The sequence below is a fragment of the Chrysemys picta genome, chromosome 1 (genome assembly GCF_011386835.1).
Source record: "Chrysemys picta bellii isolate R12L10 chromosome 1, ASM1138683v2, whole genome shotgun sequence".
Taxonomy (NCBI): domain Eukaryota; kingdom Metazoa; phylum Chordata; order Testudines; family Emydidae; genus Chrysemys; species Chrysemys picta.
The window spans coordinates 186,252,773-186,269,240 of record NC_088791.1 but is presented as its reverse complement, the minus strand read 5'-3'; the positions used below and the strand labels follow the sequence as shown (position 1 = coordinate 186,269,240).

General features: G+C 40.1%; 1 protein-coding gene across 7 annotated transcripts in view; it reads right to left on the bottom strand.

Moving 5' to 3' along the window:
• The window catches only part of GABPA (GA binding protein transcription factor subunit alpha), a 41,447-nt gene that overhangs the window by 12,362 nt on the left and 12,617 nt on the right, over positions 1 to 16,468 (bottom strand). For 5 of the 7 annotated variants that reach the window (XM_005289292.5, XM_042855742.2, XM_008170631.4 and 2 more), the window contains 4 exons: positions 13,664 to 13,748; positions 5,118 to 5,363; positions 1,316 to 1,510; positions 494 to 550 (listed from right to left, as the gene is read on the bottom strand). In XM_005289292.5, the coding sequence (XP_005289349.2) occupies positions 494 to 550; positions 1,316 to 1,510; positions 5,118 to 5,363; positions 13,664 to 13,748 (583 nt within the window). The remainder of the gene's footprint in view (positions 1 to 493; positions 551 to 1,315; positions 1,511 to 5,117; positions 5,364 to 13,663; positions 13,749 to 16,468) is intronic. The other 2 variants (XM_042855741.2, XM_005289294.5) reach the window with 2 other exon arrangements.

Sequence of the window (16,468 nt, the reverse complement as noted above, 5' to 3'; positions counted from 1 at the left end):
TGACCGGTCAGTTCATAACTTTGGTGTTCATAACTGTGTGTGTGTGTGTGTGTGTGTGTCAATATTAAATATTTCCCCTCCAAAGAGCCACACAAATATTCATAAACCTTCACCTTAAGAATAATATAAATTGTTGCTACCATTTAAAATGGAATTTGTGTTAGCATTGCAGTATAGAACTTATTTCTGATATATGTTCACCAAGAATGCAGTTCTGAACAGCTTATATTACAAATATTTCACTTGTGTCACATTATGGTGCAGAATAATGGAAAAGTCTATTGATCATAAGAAGAAGAAAGTTAGAAACATTCATAATTCTGATTAAACTCTTAAATTGGCTAAAAAATTAAAGCTTTGCTTTCAAGTTGAAAAACATGCAAAAGGTGTTATTTCTCTGTGGCTTTTCTGACTTTTTGGTAGCATGAGTGCTGAACCCACATTTCTTGTTGACAAACACCTGTCTTAATAATTTACTGGCATGACTACTCACGCTGATCAATAGTAACTGTTGCTATTTCTCCAGAGTGTTCTTGGCTAGCCAATACATCTGCCAAGTAAAAGAAAAATATTTAAATCTTTATTCAAATCCTTACCCTCATAAATCAACTGAATGCCAAATGGATTTTATAACTGAGAAAACAAGAAAGGAATGCAGAGAAACAACATAAAGGTTGTAGAGTGTATAAAGATGATGACTTTTAAGAGTAAATATTTAACACCACACGAAAGAAGTATGCACAACCTTTTTTTATGTCCTTACACTATTTTTTTATTCTTTACCCATACAAACTTACTATTTTGCTTATTTGATGTACTTTTTTCAATGTCACAGACAGAAAATCAGCCTACCTAATTGTATCCAAACATTGAATACACATGAATGCACAATAGATTAGCTGCAGTGTATATGAGCTAAAGAATTAGCTTAGTAACTTTCACATTTACGTTGTGAAACAGCAACGTATATTAAATAGCACTTAATATTTAATTATAAGTCTGTCAAATCAGAAGATGAACTAAAGCTAATATTAAAAACATAAATCAAGAATGCTCAGGTATGTTGTAAGAGCCATACCTCTTGTACCTTACTTCTTGTATTAGATTAACAATAATAAAATTTGAGGAAAGATGGGACATTTTTTTTGTAACAGCAAGTACTCTCATTATAACATATTCCCTTATCTTGTACTTGACACCCTCCCTTTCACTGCTAATGGAAAGTGGAAAAATAATTTGGACTGTTCACAGCTGTCTTCATCTTTCCACAGAAAAAAAATAGTGACTAAATTAGTCATTGAGAAAGCTCACATACATTTTCGAAGAAGCTCCAGGTGGCTCCAAAGGATTTCTCCCCGAGGGACCCTCTGGAAGAAGTCCTCTTGATTGAGGCTACATAACTCTCGGCCTGGAATACTAAGAGTATTGAGGTCTATGTCAGTCATGCTGAACTCCTTCATCACCCATACCACCCAGTGGAGTACTTGGTCTGTTGACCACTGTACGGGGTCTAGGAAAAAAGAAGAAAAATATATTAAACAACTGATAAAAGCTGTAAAAGGTGTGTCACCCTGTCCATTTTAGACACTACAGAACTATTCCCTATAGGCACAAACAATAAAAAGAACCAGAGAAAAACACTGTCCCATATGATTGAAACAAGTATGACTGAAAAGTCATATGAATGAGTTGTTAAATTAAAGAAAAGAAAAAAAAAAAAGAAAAAAGACCTAATTCTTAAGTTTTAGTAACAAAGTCTGATTATACCACAAACATTCTTTGCATAGAGAAACAAAAAAGGAAGACAATAGGTGTGGAAAGCCACAACTCAAATGAAATTTTGATTCTCAAGATGCCACTACAAAACTATTCCTATGAACTTGCTAATTTGCTTTCTATGGCTTTGCCCGAGACAGTTCAGTATCTGGTGTGCAATACAAGCCTCTGACTTGGATCACCATTTCTTCTCGCCATCTCTGAAAGTTTCTGAGCCCTCTATTGCTCTCTCAGATTGGAAGGAATGAAACAAGAAAATTGGTAGAAACATCAGCCTTCCCTATGTTGGGATGGGATACCCTTCCCCAACCACGATCTAGGTCAGTAACACTGTGTGCAACCAGGGAGTAGCTGAGGATATTGGTGGCTAGTGAGAGTTTTAAGCAACATCATTAAGCTTCCTGACCTTTCTGGGAGAAGGATGAAAATATATATATATTGCGTCTTGTTGTAACTAGGCCATCTGGGTGAACAGTTAGAACAGACGGCTGTCAAAAATTGTTTCACATGCAGGGTCATTTTTTCCCCCTGTTACTATTGTCATATCCTGTAGGTTCTTTAGGTTAACACTATACTGCATAATAATGCTTCTGTGAGCACAGCATAACTCTGGAATCTACCTTGGGCCTCCAAATCCCAAAAGAGCTCTGGTAGGCCCTAACAAAAAGCAACTTGGCATCATGGATAGGCACAGATATCGTTTCTGTGATTTTCTTAACAAAATGGATCAGGAAAGTTCTATCGTTCCCTCACATAGGAAAAAGCAAGAGCTGTATCTTATATGGTTTCTTGAGAGGCTTTTGAGTTTCATGGCTAAGACAAACATGCTTTAGCAGTCACTCCCATTGGTCATGAAACTCTCCCCGACAAGGTCTGGATATTGTACTTGGTCAGCAGAAACCTCTCACTTCAACAGTTCTGAACCTGGGACAGCTGGCACATCCACCAAAATGCAAGAAGAATGGGCAGTGCCAGAGTTTTAAAAATCACGTTTTAAAGAGTTAGCTTTGCATTTGCAGCACACTAGTCCCCGGAAATAGTAAAGGAAATAGGAGAATGTTCCTGGTTAAGACTTAGCTCCCAAGAAATATTCTAGGGCTTGGGGAGCGGGGAGGGAAGGGGGGGGGGGGGCAAGGAATGGTAGTGCTGCTGGTGGTGAGAGTTTTCATCATAGCTCCTAGAAGTCACAAAGAACCTCCTCTGCTCCAGACAGTGAGCTTCTTGTTTCTTAAAAGAGCTAAGTAAATTGTCTGCCACAACACCAAAAATTATCTACTTCTGTTGCTGCCTTGTCTCCTGAAAAAACTCTGGCTTCTCAGAGTGAAAATACAATGTACTTAAGGTCCCTCTTGGTAAACTGTGGCTCCAAAAAGCAGTTGGGGGCATTTTTCCTTTGATTTAGCATTTTCTGATTATTCCATGCTTCCAGAAAAAATAACCTGAAGGAGAAAATGACAGCTAGAAACAGCTGTGGAGTACACCTTGTATGTTTCTCTGAGACAAGAATGAAACTGGAGAAACAGAAGAGAGACGTTAAAGGGTGGAAAATTCCTGGATGGTGGTTAGTTGTTAGCTTACTAGTCAGAGCAAATAATGGGAAGGAATAGAGTCTGCAATATCACTACAAAACAGGGTTAGATTTTACTTTGTGCTACAACTCTCGCTGTCTGTTGCAAAGCGCTCTGGATTCTCAAAAGAGGCAAGTGATTTCAGAAAGCCTTGATGAAGTTCAAAAACTCTGAACTCCCAGCAGAAATGCAATTTACACACATTTACAGAAGGGTCAGGCAAAATGAAATCTCATCTTTGAGGAATCAATTCATTTACAAAAAACTACAGAGCCGTATATTATTATAAAGCACCAACAATACATTCAGAATACAAAAAGTCCTCAAGTGCCTCCTTTCTCTAATTCCATGAAGTCAGGAAAATCTGATATGGTGTTTAAAAGCTATCCTTTTTGGCATTCACTTGATTAAGACATTTCTACTACCAAGAGGAGAATTCTAAAATGTCTATACTTGGGTTTTGTCATAAAAGAGGCCAATTTTTGTTTTCTAGAAAATTCTCATCTTCGTAATGGAAAACAATTGTAAACCTTTGAAATTACAATGGTGTCACATTCACAATGCTGATTTTCTTCTTTGAGAAAGCAAAGTTTTAATACTAACAAATCTATAAAGTTGATTTACAACAGTTTATTTAACACTAAATGTTTTTAGTATTATGTTGAAGAGTGTAACTTATCTTTTTGCATTATAGGATGGCATTCTGTGAGATTTCAAAAGATATTCACATGAATATCCCTAAGCTTTTTGTATTAAACCCTCAATTAACAAGGTATCTAGCATAATGAAAGTGAATTCAGAAATGCTTGTATGTCAAAGGGATCAACAAAGCAAAGAAATCAGAAGCCATTGCTTCAGTTATTTCTCTGAGACTCTGTTAAGAATATCAGCCAATTTAATACCTTGTTCCCTTGTAAATACCTGAGACTGAATTTAATTCTTTCCAAGTTCTAAAACCAAGCAATGGCAAGAAAAGGCAAACAATCTGAAATTGCTGTAATGTGTTTTGTGCCATCTAGGATTATCACTTGGGCTTCCTCAACAAGGCAAAAAAAGGGGCAAGTTTCTGGGAGTTTGTTTACATATTACAGGTTGATTTAGTGAACATCACTGGAGAGTACATTACAATGATTTAACACAGTTAATTTTCACCTGCAGAGTCCACGGTTCAAGTGTGGTATAGGTCTCAAAAGAAATGTTTCAATATAGCTCCGAGAACACATTTACAGACATTACATATGCTATAATGTTAGAACAATTAGTCTATTCCGTGGTGACCCTCTTTTGAAAAGATTATTGAAGTTTAAAAATTAGGTACATTAGGTACTTGAATCTAAGTGTGGCTTTTCATACAAATCTGATACTGCTAGGTGCTCCGCATCCTCCACTACCATTGTCTTTAATGGGCCCAAAGGGAGTCAGGAACCCCAGATAACTGGACCCAAGGTCAAATTCATACACAAAAAGTTTAATCTGCTAATACACATATTTTAAACTACTTTATGCACTAGACCAGGGAAAACGCACATTTTTAAATTTAAGTAAGCTGTGGAGGAAACCTACCCTCTTCTACCAAGGAACTATAAGCCATGGTTCCACCTCCACTTTACTTACTCTATCAAGCTATTTGCACAGCGCTCCTCAACATAGCATATGCTATCTCATCATGGTATCTGAGCACTTTAATAAATTATGTCTCTTATAACATGCCTAATATCCAATAATTCTCAATTATTAAAAACATATAAGCTATTGAACATCTTGTTTTATTACCATAGGGTATTCCAAGGCGTTCTTGCTCCTTTCGGTAGCCTTCCAACGCTGCAGCCCATCGAGTCACTTGCTCAGAGGTCTCATCTGAAATTGTTGTAATGTGTTTTGTGCCATCTAGGGTTATCACTTGGGCTTCCTCAACAAGGTGAGCTTCAGCTTCAGCATGGTGGGCATCCGGATCGATAACTACCTCCACAGTTTCTACAGGCTTTACAATTTCAAGGATGTTTAACTTGGGCTCTATTCCTAGATATGGATGAAAATACAATAAGGTAAAATACATTATCTTTGAGCACTGCAAAAGCATTACCGGTTTCATTCAAATCTCGCCAAACATACTGATACTACATGCCGAGAATCAGATACAGAAAACACCAGATGCATTCACGGTTAGCATCACATTTTCAGAACAATTCATATGAGTCAACACTATCAAGGATAGCAGACTCAATGTGGTATTTCTTCTCACCTTTCACTTAAGCATACACTTATAATTTAGTAAAGTGAATAAACAAATAACTATGTCCCTTCACCCCACAATCCCATGCGTTTTAAATTCAGTTTTTATATATACCCACACACACATATTCAACTGGCAGCTCTGTATGCATACCTGAGGAACTATTACACTTGTCCTATGAAGGAAATATAGTAGGCCCAAAAATAGGTACCACTTTCAGTCTTCAAAAGTGGTTACTTTGAAATTGTCTTTGAAATTATTACACACACTTTGGTTAGCATCACTTTAAGATACCCTATAAGGTACACCTACATTGCAATAAAAGACCTGCAGCATGGCTGCAGCTGACCTGGGTCAGATGACTTAGGGTCACGGGGCTCAGGCTATGGGGCTAAAAATTGCAGTGCACATGTTCAAGTTCAGGCTGGAGCCCAAATCCTGAAAGGGGGGTGGATCTCAGAACCCAGGCTCCAGCCAAGCCTTGCAAGCCCAAATCAATTGACCTTGGTCTGAGACTTGTTTTTTTAATCGCAGCATAGACACACTCTTAAAGAGGCAATGTGATCTAGTGGATCAGAAGACTGGAAATCAGAATGCTCAAGTTCTAAATGCAGCTTTACCAGCAATTTGTTCTGTGGCTCTAGGTCAGTCCCTACCTTCTCCACTTGAATTTCTTTATCTGTAAAATGGGTTAAGTAGTATTTATCTATTCTGCAGGGGTGTTATGAAGATTTATGTTTATAAAGCAGTTTGAAGTGCTATATAAATAATTAGTATGATTATTATAAAATAACTCAGACCTTTACTTTGCTCCAAGAAATCTTATAGTGATTCTTCACTCCAAACTTCTGCTCTCATTTGTCTCCCTGATAAGTAAGCCTACCTATCAATACTTCCTGGACACTGCCAGATTTCATTCCTTACCCTTCTCCAACATTACCTTGATGCCCTCATTAAGTGTCATCTTAAGTTTACATTTTTAAGGGTCCACAATTCAAAACCAGACCATGAAGTTCCAGGAAGCAACATCGTACAACCTGTTTTCCACTGAACTGCAAATCCACTCAAAATTTCTACCCCCATCTTCTAAGTTCTCCATGAAGTCACTCTACTATCCTTTTTTAACATCATATCTACTACTATTCGACCACTCTCTCTAGATGCACACACTTAGGCAGTGTCTAAATCTTGCTGCTACTTCCTGTGTGACACCTTGAGACCTGGTTTGTTCTCACTGACAACACACCTAAAAGGTTAATCTAGGCCGTTATCTCACATTGACTACTGCAACCTCCTATGTGGCCTAAATGCTATCTTGCCCAATTTATATCCATTCAAATGCAGATACAAATAATTTTCCTAGCTCATAATTTGACTGTCACCCGCATTCCTTATGTCCCACTCAGGGCCGGCTCCAGGCACCAGCTTTCCAAGCAGGTGCTAGGGGCAGCCACTTCGGAGAGGGCCGCCCCAGCTGTTCGGCGGCAATTTGGCGGACAGTCCCTCACTTCTGCTCGGAGCGAAGGCCCTCCCGCTGAATTGCCGCCGCAGATCGTGATCGCGGCTTTTTTGTTTGTTTGTTTGTTTGGCTGCTTGGGGCAGCCAAAACCCTGAAGCCGGCCCTGGTTCCGCTCCATTGACTCCCCATCCTTCATGCATTGAACACAAACTACTTATCTTTATTTTAAAAGGCCTTTCATGGTCTATCACCATTTTAACCATCATCTCTGATATGGCAATGAGACGACGAGACCCATCTCCTCTGCACCAATGATGCCAGTCTTGGCTGCCCATTTTTCAAGTTCTGCAACAAGCACCTATGCGCTCTCTGCCACAGTACCTCTTCTACGATTTCAAGTAAAAATCCACAAAGCCGTTGTTCTCCTTCAAACTGACTTCTGCTATGATGCCTACAAAAACATTTCACCATGGTTGGGCAGGTAGTGTGCTATGATTACTGCTTATCATGCCAATGAGAACCATTACTTTATCCTTCACCTCACACCTGTACTGTTTACTGTATAAACCTACTGGATCATCTATATTAAGCTCCTTGAGGCAGCAACTGCCTCTTTGTTATGTATTGTGACAGGGCAAGGCCAGATGGCTACAGTAAAGTAGTGAGGAACAGGTATGTTAGCCCTAGGCTAAACAAATCCCTGGTACCATGGTAACCAAATGGCAGCTGCTCCAGGTTAATCAAGACACCTGGGGCCAATTGAGATCCTTCTAGAAGGTAGTGGAGATAGCTAGGTTGATTGGGACACCTAAAGCCAATCAAGGACAGGCTGGAACTAGTTAAAAGCCTCCCAGTTAGTTAGTGCGGTGTGGGTGTCAGGAGCTATAGGAGGAAGCCGTGCTGTTGGAGGAATGAATCAGTACAAATCCATACCAGGTGCAAGGAAGGAGGCCCTGAGATAATGTAAAGGTGATATTGAGTGGGGGCTGCTGTGGGGAAGGGGCCCAGGGAATTGTACACGTCCTATTTCCAAAAAGTCAGCGACCACAACTGCTACTTTTTGGGTCCCTGGGCTGGAGCCTGGAGTAGAGGGCGGACCCGGGCTCCCCCTTCCCTGATTAATCACTAAGATTGTGTGAGGGAAGGTTGCTTCTCCTCACCTCCCTTGCTGGCTTACGATGAAAATGGCTCAGGAAGCTGTGACCCTTGCCTCTAGAGAGAGAAAGGGCTACGTGGAGGGTCACAGTGAGCCTCTGAGGCTAGCAAAATTCGCCAGGAAATGCGGGACCCACAGAGACAAGGACAGAGCTTTGTCACAGTATGTACAGTGCTTAGCACAATGGGGCTGGGTCTTTAGGTGTTACTGCCACAGAAGTTGATATCATCTACCCACATAATTTTTTTGCATTTTTTTTCTTTGTAAATTAGTGCTTTAAAACAAGTTCATTCTTGCTTTTCTTTCTTAGGAGTATTAAGATCTACCTGAGAAAAGATGACAGAATTAGGAACAAGTACATTTTATTCATTGTACAAAGCCTTCTGCACAAACTCATCAAGAGATATGGAACAAAAACAGCTTTGATGCTACAACACTTGGTGAACAACTAGTTTTGCTGACTACTATTAAGTGTTATCTGTTAGTGTTTCATTCTTGTCATGAATATTAAAGAGAACTGTATTTCTTGCTCAATAAGTGTTTTCAGGTTTAAATTAGCTGAAAGTGAGAAAACATCAATTACAAAACACCTTAACTTTAGACTTTCTAATTTAGAGGAAATTTTTATTCTTTCTTCCTTTATCAAAAGTTTCCTTAAAGGCACAGGAGAAATGCTGAATAAAAGTGTTATCCTTTGTAGTAAAGATGCTATTTCAGTGACAAAGAAATTTCAAAATGGATTCTATTTAAAAAACAATTGAACAGCACCTTTAACTAGCAAAACAATGAAGTCATTGTGACTGATAACTGCAACCCATTTGAAAAAAAATACATTTAACTTTTTGATTTCCAGGAACCCATTTTAAGCACAGAGGGGCAAACTTTGTCCTTTTACACCCATGCAACCTATCTGAACCCAAAAGGAACATACAGGAGTAAATGATGGCAGAATCTGACCTACCTTACGAGCCAATAAACATCCACTTTTTTGTAACAAGAACTGTATATCTAATCTGTCTTGCACCACATTGAAAATAAATAGCATGTTGAAGCTACTGGGGTTAATAAATTAGTAACTAAACAAGTCAAAAGTGAACTGTATACCATTTATGTTTGTTTAACCAGTAATCCAAAAAAGGATGTAATGGTTCTTATTTTGTTTATCTGTGAGCTAATGAGAATTGCTGTTGGAAACTGTCTTAAGAGTCTTTGGGGAATTAGACATTTTAGATATCAATAAAACCTTTCAGTAACTGATTACTCACCTAAACATGACTTGTGACATTTTTATATACACATACACACACCCCTTTCATTTTATATTATACACATCCTTTCATTTTTTATATCTCTTCAAAAATATATATGAAAGGGTGTGCACCCTTTTAAATTTCCTTAAGATGTATACAGAAGGCCTGAACTAATTATTTGTGTTACAATAGCACAAAGGGACTGCAAACACAGATCAGTGTTCCGCTGTACTAAACGCTGTACAAACAAGGACAACACCTTCCCAGACAAGAGACAACAGGCAGATGAAACAGAAAACAGGGGTTGAAAGAATGAGATAAAAGTACAGAGATTATCTGATAAAATAAGCACTAGTCTCAGATCACTACTGCCTATTCATGGTCAGGAGAGGTGTGTGATGCTGTATAAAATGGAAGATAACTAGTTGCACTAGTTCAGTCACCACTGTTACCAAGTTGCAGTAAATCTTGTATAAAGTATGACATGAAAGGTATCTATGGAAAAGTTATAATCTGTTAAGTATGATTACCTGTTTAAATAAATTTATCACAATTTAAACAACATTTATCACCACCATGAGATCCTGAAAGCATATATTCACCTGGGGTGAGTGGCCATCTCCTTGGAGTTGGAAGAACCTATAATATGTGATGTCTGGTTTTAATAATCATTTATCACAGAAGTCCAGATGTGGGTGGTAAGCCAGGAGCTTGAATACCTAAGGGGGACTATATTTTGGCTTCTTGTGATACAGGAGCTCATTTTTGTTACTGGCTTTGTGACATCTAGTGATAAAATAAACCACCAGTTTTGGGGTGAGCTGTCTGCCCTATTTCTCAGTCTGTCCTGAATTTGGCACTCTCAGCCGTGACCCATGCCAGGCAGTGTGACAAGGTGGTCCATAAGATTCACATCAATAAGTAGTACAGAGTTATTCGAAGGACAAGAAAGTGGGGGATTCACAGACTTTTACAAACATAAAAGAGGTAGCGTGGGAAAAAACACAAAGGTGCTTTGACAGATAAGCAGAGTAAAGCAGATGAAGGCTGGCATGGTTGACAGTGATAGTAAAGGTAGGGAAGAACTAACTGATAAAAGATCTTACAGGTGAAGACAAGAAACTTGTGCCTGATCTGGAGGAGAAGGGAAAGCCAGTGGAGGGATGTGACCAGTTAGGCGGCCAAAAAAAAAAAAAAATGTAACATAGCAGCAGCATTTTGAATGAACACTACAATCTGCCAATCACAATGCACAGATGACAAAAAACCTACGGATATTCCACATTTTGGTAATTTGTCACATATTTCAGTTACTTCCTGCTTATAAACGAACTGGTTTATGATCGAGTAAGCCGACCCGCCCAAAATGGATAAGAAAAAATGGATAAGTAAAAATTTTCCAGTTGATCAGTTACTTCTGTCATACACTGACAGGCTTGAAGATTGAGAGATATGCCGTTGCTTGCCTGGAGCTGGAGCGGAGCAGGAGCACAGCTCCAAAGCCCTGGAGATGATATACACATTTAGGATTTTTATTCCTCAAACTTCCATTATATACTGTCTGGGCCAGTTGGGTGTGATGAGAATGACTTGAACTTTGTCACGATGAATCTTTTGCGGAACTTGTGGTACCAGTCAGATGGGAGGAAAGGCATACCTCAGGTGGTCTGTCCAGGATAACAGAAGGGCATCACCCCGGTGGTCCCAGCCCACTGCTGTTCTGGAGCAGTACATGTTGAACTTCTTGTTCATCTGGGAGGGTGAACAGGTCCCAGAATGGCCTTCCCCACTAAGTGAGGATTTCATTCAGGATGGAACTGTTCACCTCCCACTGCATGGTCTGTGGAAAAGTGCCTGCTGAGATTATTCACCAAAGAGTTCTGTGCACCTGATACATATATTGCCAAGCGTGAGTTGTGGTTCCTGATGCACCCATTCTAAACTGACTGCCTCTACACAAAGAGGAAGATATTTCACTCCACCTTGTTTGTTTATGTAGAAGACAGTCATCATGTTGTCTGATGTTACCTGGATATGATGGAACAGCATAAGTGGGAAGAATGCATCGCAGGCTAGGTAGATGGCCCTTAATTCTATGAGATTAATATGCATCCTGCCCTGCTGAGTCATCCACCTGCCTTGTGCAGTGACACTGTCCAGGTGTGCTCCACATCTCTGACGAGGATTGGGCACGTGGAAGAATCTTGATGATGCAAGTTGACGTGAATGATCTCTAGTACCCACTTATCCATTGTTATTGCCCTTCACTTTTGGCAAAAAGGGCGAGACGGTCACCAAAGGTTTGAGGAGCCATAAGGAATGGCATCGATAAAGTTATGTGGTTCTCAAGTATCCCATCAAAAGTAAATCCTGGTTGATGGGTAGAGTTGAGCAGATGTGGTTGAGGTGGAAGAAGCTGCATACTAGGTCTTTCTATCCTCTGGCATTTGCATAGTGGTTCATAAGGGCATTGGTGGTAGAATGGCTGAGGGAGGTGTCTTGGCTTATAAACCTGTTTGTAGTATCTTATCTTTGGGGCCAGGATATAAATACCCAGGGAGTGGAGGGCCATCCTGCAGTCTTTTCACTGAAGAGATTGCATTCGAAGAGCAAGTCCGAATGGTATTCTCGACCTCCCTGGGAAACCCCTGAAGAGCAGAGTCAAGATTCATGCCTCAGAATTATCAGCATAGCTATAGATGCAGCATCAACTGTGTCCACCGGTTTCTGGCCATTGGGAGTGTGGAGCTGATGCTCAGGGTGGGGGCAGCATGCACAGTCCCGTGGCCCCCCTGCCTAGAAGCTGGGCCCACTGCTGGCTGCTTCCGGGGTGCAGCGCGGTGTTGAAACAGGTAGGCACTAGATTGCTTTAGCTGGGCAGCACTGCTGATGGGACTTTTAGGAACACATCTGGAAGGGGATCTGTTCATGTGTTTGCGAAAGTGCCCCTTACTCTAATGAGAGGCCTGAGGCAGCGATTCCTTGGGCTTAACAGCTCTGGCCTCTGCTCCAGAGTGCATGCTCAGGGAGGTGCGGCTTACAGACTGAGGCCAATGTACCAGAGGAGGGAGGGGTGTCTCCCTGGCCTGTAGCTGACTGGGGTCTATTGTCCTTCTTCATGAGGTACTTGCTTAGTCAAAGTTCCTTTTCCTCATGGGTTTGAGGAGATAAGGAGCAGCAGAGCTGTACATGGCAGAGACATGACCCTCCTCAAAGCCGTAAAGACAGAGCTGGCGTTCATCACTAACTGAGAAGGGACAGGAGACCGTTCTTAAACCTGGGGACTTTGGGCATAGTCCTTCTCTGCAAGAAGAAGATCTCCAAGGAAGGGAGAAACTAAAACTATACTAACCAGAATAGAAAAATCACTAAAATACTAAGAATACTAACTACATACAATCATATTTACAGGTTTTGAAGACTATGTGAAGATAGCTTTGAATACAGAGGATTACAGCTCAGGACATGTAGCAGTAAGAAGGAATTGGAAAGGGGTCTATCCACAGCACCCCTTATGGCCTTGGTATGGAGCACGAAGGGAACAACTGCATAGGCACAAACCAACGGACACTACTTGCTAGAAATCTCTGGTCTCAGGAACACGAGCACATGCGTACCCATGTGTGGAATACACACAGGGACCAGCACTAGAAGAAACATTGGTTATGTGTCCCTATGATTTAGTCCAATATATCCTAGAAACACAGGTACCAGTAAAGAGATGACCACCTTAGGTTTTTGCTTCTGATCTTTAGTACGTGGTGAGTTGACAATGCCACCATAATTTAATTATTCATGAAGCAGTAAGTTCACGTTATACTGATGTCTCTCTCAATTAGCGGGTGGCAATTCTGCTTCATTTGACCAGATATTTTGTCCAGCATGAGACAAACAACTGCTTGTCCTCATTGAAAGCTCTCACATGCAGGGTACTGGTGAGTTCCACCTTGTCCCCATCCCATCAGTTTTCCTAGTTTGAGATTTATATAAAGTTACTATGGGAAACTGACACATTCTGGGCTGCAGAAACATCAGTCAGTGAAAAATTTTAACTGTCACGCTATAAACCTATGGTGTACAATGGAAAAATCAGCCTATAGAAGCATGAATAATGCAGTTATATTTTCAATGCTACAGTTAAAAACGGTAATGCATAAACATAAATACACTTACAATATGGCTCATCTTGTATGATAGCGAATAAAATGCTTAATTGCTTACCTTGTCTGGATATTACTTGTACACTAAGCTGTACTGTTCCATCTGTCTTTACTCCTTGATCAAAGAGACTGCGATCTGGGTCCAGCTTGATACAAGGAGGAAATTTTTTAAAATTACTAGACTTATAATTAAATGCTTTTATAAAGTTATCTTGTATATTCAGTTCAAAACTCTGTACATATATGTCAGGGCATCAGAATACTTGAGTTCCTAACTGCAGCTATCAAATATTTTTAGTCTTAATCACCAACAGCGTGTGCAGCACTGTACAAGTCATAGTATACCTGGTCTTTATCCAGAGAAATTTCAAATCTAAAGAAGAAAAATTACTCCATTCTGATTAACAGTTGCTCCAATTACAAAATTTTTTAAAGGAACTTGTCAACCTCCAATCTGGTCAGTTTTAAAATAAATTAGTTAAAAGCAATTTGCTGCTGTGCAAGAGACCTCCAAAAATGTCATGGGGAAACAGTGAAGCCAACTATAAACAATGTACTGTCAAAATGCACAAAGTAAAAAAGAAAAACACTTCTCTCTCTAATTTTAGGTGGTAACTGCAACTATGCACAAAAGTGTGATTTTTTAAGTTGACAGTATCCCTTTAACACAGATACTTAATACTATCTAATAGTCGCTCACCACATCAATCAAAGATAGTTGTCTAGACAATCTTTGCTTTATGCCTCTAAAATACTACATCATGGCACATTGGCTGTGATTCTGATTAATTCTTTAATGTATCTCTTACATGGACTTTAATATCCTTATTGTTACAGTACTATCTTCCTCTCTTGTACACAAACTTTCTGCAGAAAATCGTTTATTTCACTCAACAGTATATAAAAAAAGCAGTGCGTTATTGATCTGTTCAGTACAACAGAATTCAAAGTGACATCTCACTCCACAGCCACTGTGTGGAACCAGCTGGGAGCTATTTCCATCAGATAGCCCTTCTCTCTGTGTCCTCTGGGTAACAGCCCCAATCACTAATCAGTTATAATTGGTACTGGGAACAAGCTAGAGGCTGTTTCTATCAGGGCACATCAACGAGACTACCTTCGTTTCTATTTTCACCTCTTTATTTCTAGCAGAGGAAAAAAATGTCCTCTTCCCCCAACTTCCATTTTTAGGTGTTGGTAAAAAATTTTTATATTCTGGGACATAACATTGTGAGGTCCACTACAAAGAAACATTTTTACGTAAGGGAGTCATTAACTATGTTTTTGGCTCTTAAGAGAGCCAAATCTTTCCCTTCCTCTTTTCATCATTATATCAAATAAGGGTATGTTTTCAATAGAAGTGCTGCAGCTGCACCAACAGGGATGGGAGAGGTCTTCCTGCCACTGTAATTAATCCACTTGCCTGAAAAGGCAGTAGGTAGGTCATCTTTCATCCACCTGCTGATGTCTACATCAGGTGCTATGTCAGCTTCACTATGTTGCTCAGGGGTGTGAATTTCTCTGACCCCTGAGCAACATACCTAGTTCAACCTAATTTTTAGTGTAGACCTGGCCAAAGAGACAGAAAGGGAAAGAGGGAGTTGGTATTTCACCACTGATCTAATCAAAACCCCAAATGAGGCTAATAACACTGGGAGAAGATATGTTCTTTTCATTCAGTGCCCTCCATGACTGCCTTCGGTTACATCTGCTTTAGAAGCAATTACATTAGCAGAACATAAATACTATTCCAGGTCTTCACCATATTCCACTGCCAACACCTCACTACCAGTGAATCTCTGCAGTAAGCTAGACTCTGCTTCAAACAACATACTACAGAGGTTTAAAAAAAAAAAAAAATTACAGATTTCTATGCAGGGAGTGACAGCAAGAGCACTAACAGGATGACAAATATAATGATTGTAATCCTAATAAAATCCTCCATGATTAATTATAGTGATCAAATATTGAAGTTTGGGGGATTTGCAAATAGATCTTTATTAATGATCTATCAGCTAAAACTGCATCCTTTTTAGCTTCATTAATTGGTACTTTAGACATACTGAAAGTCTACTGTAATCTTTTAAAAATACACTTTGTCAAACAAACTAACTCAGTCATTTTCACATCACAATAGGCCAACAATAAGGAGGTCTGAAACAAAAATGTAATCTGCAGTTTTAGCGAATGTAACTTTTCAATATTTCCTTAGCTCTGAAATAATTCTTAGTAGCTACAGAAAGTAAGCTTTATAATCTGAATTCTATTCTTTGGGCCTTCAGACCTTGGTAATATTTCTTGCTAAACTTAATTTACTTGAAAAATAAATGACATATATATTTTTGACTATGACAACAAAGCCTTCTTTTACTACCTCAGCTTCATAATAAAAAAATACTAGTCACTGAAGAATCTAATTCAGAGGTCAATATCTGATATATCTTTGTGTCCTGAGTATAGTACAGGGGTCAGCAACGTTTGGCACGCGGCTCGCCAGGGTAAGCACCCCGGCGGGCCGGGCCAGTTTATTTACCTGCTGACGCGGTAGGTTCGGCCGATCGCAGCCCCCACTGGCCGCGGTTCGCCGTCCCGGGCCAATGGGGGCGGCGGGAAGCAGCGTGGGCCGAGGGATGTGCTGGCCGCGGCTTCCCACCGCCCCCATTGGCCCAGGACGGCGAACCGCGGCGAGTGGGGGCCGCGATCGGCCGAACCTGCCGCATCAGCAGGTAAATAAACTGGCCCGGCCTGCCAGGGTGCTTAACCTGGCGAGCCGCGTGCTGAACGTTGCCGACCCCTGATATAGTACCTTGTGATAATTTTTCTGTTAACAGATATTTCTAAATTTGATTTTTTTATTATGCAAAGA